The sequence below is a fragment of the Sinocyclocheilus rhinocerous genome, unplaced genomic scaffold, assembly GCF_001515625.1.
Source record: "Sinocyclocheilus rhinocerous isolate Xijiao unplaced genomic scaffold, SAMN03320098_v1.1 scaffold574, whole genome shotgun sequence".
NCBI lineage: Eukaryota > Metazoa > Chordata > Actinopteri > Cypriniformes > Cyprinidae > Sinocyclocheilus > Sinocyclocheilus rhinocerous.
This window is the reverse complement of record NW_015659919.1, coordinates 2,044,464-2,054,939: the sequence shown is the minus strand read 5'-3', so window position 1 is coordinate 2,054,939 and position 10,476 is coordinate 2,044,464. Positions and strand designations below refer to the sequence as shown.

The window sequence follows — 10,476 nt, the reverse complement described above, 5'->3', positions numbered from 1 at the left end:
TATATATTTTGAGTAGCCTATAGCACTTGTTTACAACATTTACAGATATAAATTACTGTTTTAATAATTCCTACTTGTTTTACCACTGTATTAATGTTTCAGATAAATCACTTTTGTTGTGCAATAGTATTAATAATAATAATGATAATGATGATAATAATAATAATAATAATAATAATAATAGCTATATGAAAATAAACAACTGTCTTTGAATGTGTATCGTCAATGATAATTATGGAATTTTTGACTATAATTATAGCAATTATTTAATAACATTTTTTAAATAATTAATGCAATAGTTTGAAATTGCATGACAGCTGTATTAATATTTTAAATAACGAGTTTCAGATTTATCATGACTGTATACCTATCTTTGATTATGTGTTACATTATAATTAACTTGATCAGTCTTAATGATATTCGCAGGCAACATTATTGCATATCACAGGGGTGCACTAACAGTTGATGCTATTTCATATTCAGCTTACACTGTTAGTGTCTTTTGTACCAGACACGTCTTTTTGCTATAATAAATATTATTATGGAAACTGTCTGTCACAGGACAAGGTAGTTGAAAATCTCCAGCTACAAAAACATTGTTCATATGTACTGGCAATAAATGGTATACTCCGGCTTCAGTGAGCAGTTGTCATGGCCGCTGCCTGAGCCGATTAGCCTCTTTAATAACTGGAAGTCTAAATAAGACTTATAAAACCAGTAAACATGGCGGCGAAGAATAGTGCGGAAGAAACAGTCAAAAACGGTCAGGGGTCCAATGACAATGACAACATGTCAACGACTGAATACTGCCAGCGGCTGCAGCAGTGGATGTGGCGCTATTACAGTGGCTATGTAAGCTGGCAGAGCTGGGTGTTCCTGTCCGCGCCGCTCTTTCCTCCGCCCGCCGGCGGCTCCGCATCCGCGTGTGCCGCGACGCCCGCTGACATCGCCGCTTGGTGTAACCAGATGAGCAGCCGCCCAGCAGCCGCTGCCACATCCAGCAGCGCTGAGAGAGCACCAGCACAGCCGGCAGGTAGCTGTCAATCCACTGCTCCGAGGAGATGGAGTAATTAGCTGCTTCATTAAACTCATGTTAACAAACGATAATGAAGAATTGGACTAAATTAACTTACTTTTATGTACCTTTAGTAATATGTATCTCCATAATCCACATTATATGTACTTTTTAATATTATATGTTCTGTCATCACATTGAGGTGTCTCAAGGCTGCACTGTGCCTACTTAAAATTTGGTGTAAAGACATAATCCAGCAATAAAAACCAGACTAAATACATGATACTGTAAAAGCCATGACAGACAGACAATGACACCTGTTCACCAGCTACTGAGTAGCACAGTACTAGAGAGGCCAACATTAATTTACATAGTGAAAGAATTACTAGTAATTAGACATTTCCCTTTCTGCATAATTTTGTAGGTCACCATCAAATGTGACCCTGGATCACAAAACCAGTCATAAGGGTCTTATTTTTTAAATAAATAAGCTTTCCATTGATGTATTGTTTGTTAGGATAGGAGAATATTTGGCTGAGATACAAATGTGAAAATCTGGAATCTGAAGGTGCAAAAAAAAAAAAATCAAAATATTGAGAAAATCGCCCTTTAAAGTTGTCTTTTTTTAGCAATGTATTTTACTAATTAAAATTAAGTTTTGATAAATTTATGGTAGGAAATTTACAAAATATCTTCATGGAACATGATCTTTACTTAATATCCTAATGATTTTTGGCATAAAAGAAACATTGATAATTTTGAGCCATACAGTGTATTGTTGGCTATTGCTACAAATATATCTGTGCTACTTATGACTTATACTTATGTTTTGTGGTCCAGGGTCACAAATGTAAGCAAATTTGTGACACTGATGTGAATTCTGTCGATCTGATTTTCTTATTATTTGTTGAAGCATTGAAGGTGCAAACTTGAGAATGTACACTTAGGTTCTAACTTCATGGTCCTGACTTCATCTTTTGTTCTTTCAGGTAGAGAGTACACCATCCCCTCCCCGCTCCGTAGATTTCTGGCAGAAACTGTGGATTTCTTCATTCTCTTCTGTGTTAAGGCAACCATAGTGTTGTGGATCATGCATCTCAGTGGAATGAGGTGAGTCGAGAGAACGTGTTGAGAACAAAAATGAATTATCCTTCTTGAATCATTCCTACACTGGACAGATAGATGTACTACTATTTTACATATAATATCACAGTTTCCACAAAGTATTAAGTGGCATGCCTGTTTTAAATATTGAAATGTTTCTTGAGCAGCAAAACAGCATATTTGAATGATTTCTGAAAGATCATGTGACACTGAAGAGTGGAATAATGATGCTGAAAATTCAGCTTTACCATCACAGGAATAAATTACATTTTGAAGTACATTAAAATAGAAAACAGTAATTTTACATTTTAATTAACTTTTATACAGTTTTACTATTTTTACTGTATTTTTATTTATTTATTACATTTTTATGCAGTTTTGATGACCTTAGGAGACTTTTTTCATAAACATTAAAAAATCTTACTGACTCCCTGCTTTTGAACAGAGTGTATATGTATTGTATGAGAGTTCATATGTCTTTGATCTTCTAAACAGAGATATTTCCAAATTCATGATGCAGTTTATCGTGGAGGAGATTGATGAGAACACGTCACTGGAGGACCTGCAGAAGATGATGGTCGTGGCTTTAGCATACAGAGTCCTAGTGTGTGTCTATGAAGTGAGTGAGCATCTTTTGTCTTTCATGTTGTGAAAGCCACAATTACAAGCCTGGTCTCTCAATCTGTTTTTAATTTACATTTTTTAAAAGTTTTATAAGCCTTGTCATATTTTCACTTTGTAACAGCATTTGCTAGAAAAACTCTGTAGTCTAAAAGTGGTTTGAATGAGTTACGAGTTTGTTTTTAAACAGCTCACATCTCCTTCGGTCTTCATCTGCAGATCATCTGTATTTGGGGAGCTGGAGGTGCCACTCCTGGAAAGTTCCTGCTGGGGCTTCGAGTCGTCACATGTGACACGACAGTCCTAGTGCAGCCCAATCAGGTTTTGGTGGTACCGGCATCCAGTGTCAGCTTATCTGCGTGAGTTATGCGTATATTTATATAATGTGGTGGCCATCAAACCTCTGGGTTTTTGCCAGAAATGGCCCTGATAAAATAATAATAAAAATATATATAGTATTTATTTAATTATATATATTTATTTATTTATGCCTCATTAAAATGGCTCTTTTTGTGCCTTGTGTATTGTGTGCTGCTCTCTGTGAATCAGGAGAGACGAGCGCTGCGGTGAGGTGACTAATTAGGGAACTTCACAGCATGAGGAGCTGGTGAGGATGCTTGTGACAGTAACAAGCCCCGTCGACAGGAAGGAACTCTCTTGAGCTGATCCCACAGCGATCCGCAGCACTGAAAGCACAGCAGAGTATTAATGCCTCGACTTAATGAGGCCTGTTTGGAGAGTAATACAGAACAACCAACATTGTTTACAACAGGTTACATTTGGCTGACCTATTTCTTCAGATTCAAAAAGTACAGGAAGCATTGGTTTTAATCACAATGTTATTGACACCCAAAGTGCACAACTGCCGGAACAGAGCACAAGGTTGCTTAAAGGTTATTAATCTCAATTTAATTGCGTGTTTGTTCGTTTTTCTTCATAAAGATTAATTTAATAGAAATAGAAATGTGTGATACGTACAGAATGCATATACATATACTATTATGCATATACATATACTGTACATAACAAATGACATACAGGAGTGTAAAGTACTGTAAATAAAAATAAATCATATTTCTTCCTTCAATGACATTTAGGCCTTTAAAGCATAAAATATTTCACAAGTCATCATGACCTAGGTCTAAATCTAGGTCTTATGAAAAAATATTTTCTCTGTCATACTGAGCAAACATACCAATGAAATTGCAATGCATAAATGTGACCCTGGACCAATTTTTTGAAATTATTCGGAATAAATAAGCTTTCCATTGATGTATGGTTTGTTAGGATAGGACAATATTTGGCCGAGGTAATTATTTGAAAATCTGGAATCTGAGGGTGCAAAAAAATCGAAATATTGAGAAAATCACCTTTAAAGTTGTCCAAATGAAGTCCTTAGCAATGCATATTACTAATCAAAAATTAAGTTTTGATATATTTACAGTAGGAAATTTACTAAATATCTTCATGGAACATGATATTTACTAAATATCCTAATGATTTTTGGCATAAAAGAACAATCAGTTTTGACATACAATATATTGTTGGCTATTGCTACAAATATTCTCGTGCTACTTATGACTGCTTTGTGGTCCAGGGTCACAAATTTTAGTTTTTTACTTTTTGGCCACAGAAACAGTCATTTGTCTTTGTGAAGAGATATTTCACAGGCTTTGACCTAAAACAAAATATTTTAATTATAACTATAAAAGCAAAGCTGAATTTTCAGCAGTCATTACTGCAATCTTCAGTGTCACATTTGTTATCATTATAAATGTTGAAAACAGTTGCTTAATGTTTTTGTGGAAAACCGTAATACATTTTTGGCAGGATTCTTTGATGAATAGAAAGTTCAAAAGAAGCATTTATTTTAATATAATTAAATGTCCTTGCTAAGTAAAAAACATGAATTGCTCTCTCTCAATAAATAAATAAATAAACAAACCTTACTGTCTCCAAACTTTTGAACAGTAGTGTACATTTATATACACAAGCATATATTAGGTTCACTGTTAATAAATGGTGCTCCTCCTAAAAACCCATAATGAAATGCACAGTACCAGGCAAAGAGGCTTTATGACCCTGGTTGCATTCATTCTGGTTCACTACCACTGGCTACTACCAACCAACCAATGACCGATCAATATACAACAACCACAGTAGAGTAAAAAGCTTCCTCTGGTATCAGAACTGTGGCATAACGCCAAGTTTAATGATTGAACTACACAGCATAGTCATTTTGGGGATAATCCATGGATTTTCCACTTCCTTTCAGAATGGAAAATTGTGTCCCTGTCTTCTCTGCTCTGCGTAGAGTCTTTAAATAGCCTCCATTAATCCTTATGCATTCATCACCAGCTCTCTGCCATTTTTATCACTCTAAGAGCTGAAGCCAAAGCCATAAATTACAAGCGGACCATCTTGCAGATCCCTGCACTTCCCTTCCGAAACTGAAAGGCAGAGTTGTTAAGATGAGGTCTAATCGGGTTTCCTACAGTGGGATAGAAGGAGAATTAGAGTGTCTTTCAAACAGGAGTCACGCTGTGTATGAAAGAACCTCTACTGCTGCTGTATGCTGATACCGCTGTGGGGAAGTTTGAACCGAGTGACCTTATTCAGTGTGACTCTGGATTTTCCAAACCGGCGAGAGTCAGTATTTTCCTCAGACACATGTGGTGTGCTTAACAGCTTTACTCAAGTTTGATATTCACTCGCATTCTAAGCAGGCATTTGCTGCAGACGTGAAGATGCGCCGCTCCATTGTGATAGTCACGCACAGATCAGGCTTTGCTGAGGTCCCGCTGAGATCCAGAGATCTCTGTGAAGTTTCTGGAGAGGAGGATCTGCAGTTGTTGTCTTCTACACAATGAGATACGTAAAGGTTTTAACTGTAATTGAGTCTCGAGTGGGCCAAATGCAAAGTGAAAGGAGAATGGGAGAACGATTGTATATTCTGTCTGATGTTTAGAAATGGAATCTGGTGAGTAAAAAAACCTTGCAGGAATCCTTTAAGACTCAGACTTTTACTAAAGCCTGGAGTTACATAAGACACTTTTTTTCAACACTATCTGCTCCATAAAGGCCACAAATCCAGTGTTGACACAAACTTGTCATTTGTAACATGTTGTTGTAACATGTGGCTGAAGCAATAGTTCACCCAAAAATGAAAATTTGCTAAAAATCTAAACAGATCTGGAGAAATTTAGCAGTACATCACTTGCTCACCAATGGATCCTCTGCAGTGAATGGGTGCCGTCAGAATGAGAGTCTAAATGGTTGATAAAAACATCACAATACTCCACAAGTAATCTACATGACTCCAGTTCATCGATTAATGTCGTGTGAAGTGAAAACTGTGCATTTGTAAGAGACAAATCCATTATTAAGGGCATTTTAACTTTAAACCATTGCTTCTGGCTAAAATATGAGTCCATAGCAACACTTCCTCCAAAAAGTCAAAAATCCACTGACACATTTTTTATGTGTTTTTTTAAAACTATGTTTGCTTGTAAACAGTGCTTGATCTGTGCACATCTCTCTCTTGATTCAGATGAGACAACTTTTTGACTGGAGAATGCAATATATGGGTAATACTGGACTCATTCTGATGGCACCCATTCACTGCAGAGGATCCACTGGTGAGCAAGTGATGTAATACTAAATTCCTTCAAATCTGTTCCAATGAGGAAACTCATCTATATCTAGGATGGCCTGAGGGTAAATCAATTTTCAGCAAATGTAAATTTTTGGGTGAACTATTCCTTTAAAGGTTATATTTTTTGTAGTATTATATTATATTATATTATTAGTAAAAAAATCTATTTATATAATAGTTAGTTCTGTTAGTTCCTCAAACTTAATTCTCGAGGGGTGTTTCATAATAATTGATTTTTGTTTAAATCCCTCTGCTAGTCTGCGTTTGGCAACGATTTTTAGTGACTCTTTCTGCAGGCTATATATCGTTATGCCAGTAGGTGGCGACAAGTGACTGTATTTAAGTGTTGTGTATACGAGTGAATCACTGAGTCGTTCATTCAAATGATTCAATACACTGATTCATTCAGGAATGACATGTATGTGTTGCTCGTTGGCATTGATTCTGCCGTGGCTTTGTTTGGAAATTATACAAAATAGACAAACACAACTGTCAATACTGTGTCTAAAATGTAAGTTGCTCAATATTAACTTCTTGTTTATTGAACTAAAAGCATATATTGTATAAAAGCACAGCATCACACGCGCTGTTGTTAGTCGGAATATCAGCAGGGCTGTGATTATCTGCAGCATTCGCCATGAGCTCGCTGAAAATAACATACTCCCGCAGGTATGATGTTTATCCGTTTTTCTATATTTTTCCAATTTGCCCATACAGACCATACAGTGCTTGCTCGCAAACCTGATATTTTGTGATAAATTTGACATGTGCAAGATTACATTACAAATAATGTTTCATTACAAATCAGGTGAGCTCACTGATGCTTGATAGAGGCTAGCTATAGCGTGTAGTCCAAATGTATAGGCTATCTGCTTCTTCATGACTTCACAAGAACCCAAACACGACTCCAGCACAGAGATAAAAGAGATTCTCAGTTTGAACCGTACTTTTCTGGGTGGGAGATGTAAGGGTAAGCCAAACTCATAAGGCCCCCTGTGGAACTGGGTCCTCAAGAACCTTGTAAAACTTCAGAAATATGTTCTTTTATCTACTAGCCTGCAGTACTCATAATGCTAATCAGCCAATAGAGAACAGATGGTAACTGGAGGTAGATTTGTAGCTCTGAGGTAGCCCTAGCACATTCTATCTGATGCTAACTAAGGTCAGCTGGCTTAACACATACACAGGGAGCATATATATATTATCTGCTCATAGTATGCATAAGTAGGATCGCCCTCTGTTAAGGTTCTGGAAAGACGCCAAACATGCCAATCAATGCAAAGGCCTCATAAAGCAGACATATTGGTTTGTCCTTTCAGGTCATATAACCTCAGAATGCTTCTAATAGTTTAACAGTTGCATATCAAAAAAACAACAGGTGGCGCCATTCAGATGGTTTGGGCCTGTCCACATTGACCTGTCCAGGGGTCTCATTTATAAAACTCTCTGTAGATTTCATCCTAAAAGTGTACATACGCTCAAAAGCTAAATTTTGTGTACGCACAAAAGTTTTCAGATTTATAAAACCATGCGTACGCCAGAACCTATGAAGGTATTTTGGTGCAAAACAACTGAGTGTCTGTGACAGCGGAATTAAGTAGTTGTAGAGAATAGCCACACATGTGTACCAGTAAATTTGAAGTCACAGACAAAAGTTGCAAACTTGTAGATTTTTTTTTCCTCTCCAACAAACACAACACAATAGTTACACCTTCTCGAATCCTTCACTGCAGGTGCACAAATCCTATTCTACCAATCACAAATTAAGAAACGCATACACTCACATGTTTTGCTACTATTACTGCAGTGAATATGGTGCAAAACACGTTCACACACCTGCATCAAAAATTTGGTCACGGACGAATTTTGTACATCCGCAAATCAGTATGTGAATTCTTGCAATGAGATTTGCACGCTTGTAGAATGTTTTCTTACATATATATTTATTTCCTTGGATGCTTTTTCTAGCACAAACACAAGTGCACAACGACAACGGCGTGAATCTGCTGCTACAAGCCTCAAACCTGTTTTTTGCTTGCAAAAAAGTTTCGCGCACTCTCCCTTTTGCACCACATACAGCGGGTAAAAGAAGTATTGAACACATCACCATTTTTCTCAGTAAATATATTTCTAAAGGTGCTGTTCATATGAAATTTTCACCAGATGTCGGTAACAAAAAAGAAAAGCATCCAAGAAAAAAATAAAATATATACTGTATATAACATTTAAAATTACATTTTGTTATTAAACAGTAACACAAGATATGTATATATATATATGAAGAGTTTATTCGCGAAAACAGATAAAAATCATGTTTTTTATTGTTATGTTTATAATGTGTTTTATTGTGTTAGTTAGCTGTATTTATTAGTTATTTTTTAACCTAATCAAAATAACCCAACTGCAGTTTGATTGAGATTAATGGGAATGCACAATGAAAAATCATAATTTTTGAAAGTTTTTTTGAGTTATCTGTTTTTGCAAATGAACTCTTCATATATATATATATATATATATACACACAACATTTCAGCTTTGAGTGACAAAATGTAAAGCACAATTTCATTACATATTTAGTCTCTTTATTCTCTTTGCATATGATAACAGTTTTTCATAAGCACCAGATCCAATTTTCCCTCAGCTTAGTGGATGTCTTCCATTGTGTCTGATCCAGAGTCTTTGAAAATGTCTTTGAGAGGAGATGTGAGGCATTAGGGGGCTGGCTGTGGAATAATGAAGGCTCAGTGGATCTTTGTTGAAACTATTTAGGCCTAGTAGTGTTTCAGGGTTTGATGTAGCACGTCTTGCAGTTGTCTGAATAAATGAGCGAGCTTATGCCCATAACAGGGCTTCAGCTGTCAGACCCCATGGCAACAGCCATAAGGTGCCCACTGAAATGGGCCTGAGGAGCTGTCTGGCGTTCTTTCATTCCTTCGCAGATGTTTTTCACAGTCTGGGTGAGATTAGTATAAAACAGACAAAAGAACAGCAGGATAGTCAAAACAGAGGAAAAACGCTTCACATTGTGTAATGCGTAAAGTGACAGAACAGTCTCTTTTAAATCTAAAGAGTTTGGACTCGCGCTGAATAGGTGTCCGACTGTGTGTTTTCAACAGTCTGCACTGCAGTGACTGTGTGTGTCAGCAGCACTGCCCAGGACACCAGATGCCATTGATTTACTATCTTCCTCATGGCTCCCTGGAGCAGAAACCTCATTGGCTGTCTGCATCTCCAGTGTCAGAGGCTCCTCCGCCAATCAGAGGACCTGTGGGCCACAAATATCTGAAGTAGTAATGTGGAATGTGCTGCCTCAACATGTGCTGTCAGCTGTAACATGTAGTACTAAAAGCATTTGCTGGAGGGAGCATTGAGAGAGGGGAGAGAGAGCGTGGGAGGAAGAGGGTAAAAAAAAGAGTGAGGGGAAGAACTAAACACTCGATGACAGGGCTACAGTTTATGTAGTGAGGCTGTAGACTCAGTCAATTCAATTTATACACATGCACAAAGCAAAGAACAAAACAAAAATTCATTCTAGACAATTTGTCTGTCTATTGTTTATCTGTCTATCCGTCAGTCTGTCCCTTTGTATATCTATCTATCTATCTATCTATCTATCTGTCTGTCTGTCTGTCTGTCTGTCTGTCTATAAACAAACATCTGTTCATTTGTTCAGTTTTGTTGTTGTTTGCTTGTGGTTGTGAGTCGATGGAAAATTCCAGTTGTGTTTGCAGTGCTTTATTTAAGTGTGGGGTTTTTCACCATTAGTGATATTGATGTAACTCATTAAGGGCACCTGTTGCACTAGAGTAGCTAGATGAGACACGCAGACGGTAGACAGTGACCTGACTCTGAGTGCTGGTGTGTCACAGGTTTAACCACATGTGTAACAAGACAGAAAACAGACCGGTATTTCAGTCTGTATTTCTACCAAGCATGACCTGTTGCAGTAGCTTTATGTGTGTGTATTTAAACAGTCAATTTATGTCTGAGATCTAGCATTGGGTATATGTACTGTATGTGTGTGCGGGTGTGTGGTAACTGGTATCATATTACTGGAACAAGCTCAGCTACTGATAATCTT

At 37.1% G+C, this 10,476-nt stretch overlaps 1 protein-coding gene across 1 annotated transcript; it reads left to right on the top strand.

Moving 5' to 3' along the window:
* Positions 1–660: 660 nt before the first annotated feature.
* Positions 661–5,610, top strand: LOC107724271 (protein FAM8A1-like). Its single transcript, XM_016533111.1, has 6 exons — positions 661–1,033; positions 2,005–2,125; positions 2,615–2,738; positions 2,960–3,099; positions 3,290–3,306; positions 5,429–5,610. The coding sequence occupies exons 1-6, from the start codon at positions 724–726 to the stop codon at positions 5,608–5,610; spliced, it is 894 nt and encodes a 297-aa protein (XP_016388597.1). The 5' UTR covers positions 661–723.
* The last annotated feature ends 4,866 nt before the right edge of the window (positions 5,611–10,476 follow it).

Coding starts and splice junctions, on each gene's coding strand:
- LOC107724271 (XM_016533111.1), top strand. CDS start 724: ATGGCGGCGAAGAATAGTGCGGAAGAAACAGTCAAAAACGGTCAGGGG. Junction 2,126..2,614: donor ATGCATCTCAGTGGAATGAG/GTGAGTCGAGAG, acceptor TCTTCTAAACAG/AGATATTTCCAAATTCATGA. Junction 2,739..2,959: donor TCCTAGTGTGTGTCTATGAA/GTGAGTGAGCAT, acceptor CTTCATCTGCAG/ATCATCTGTATTTGGGGAGC.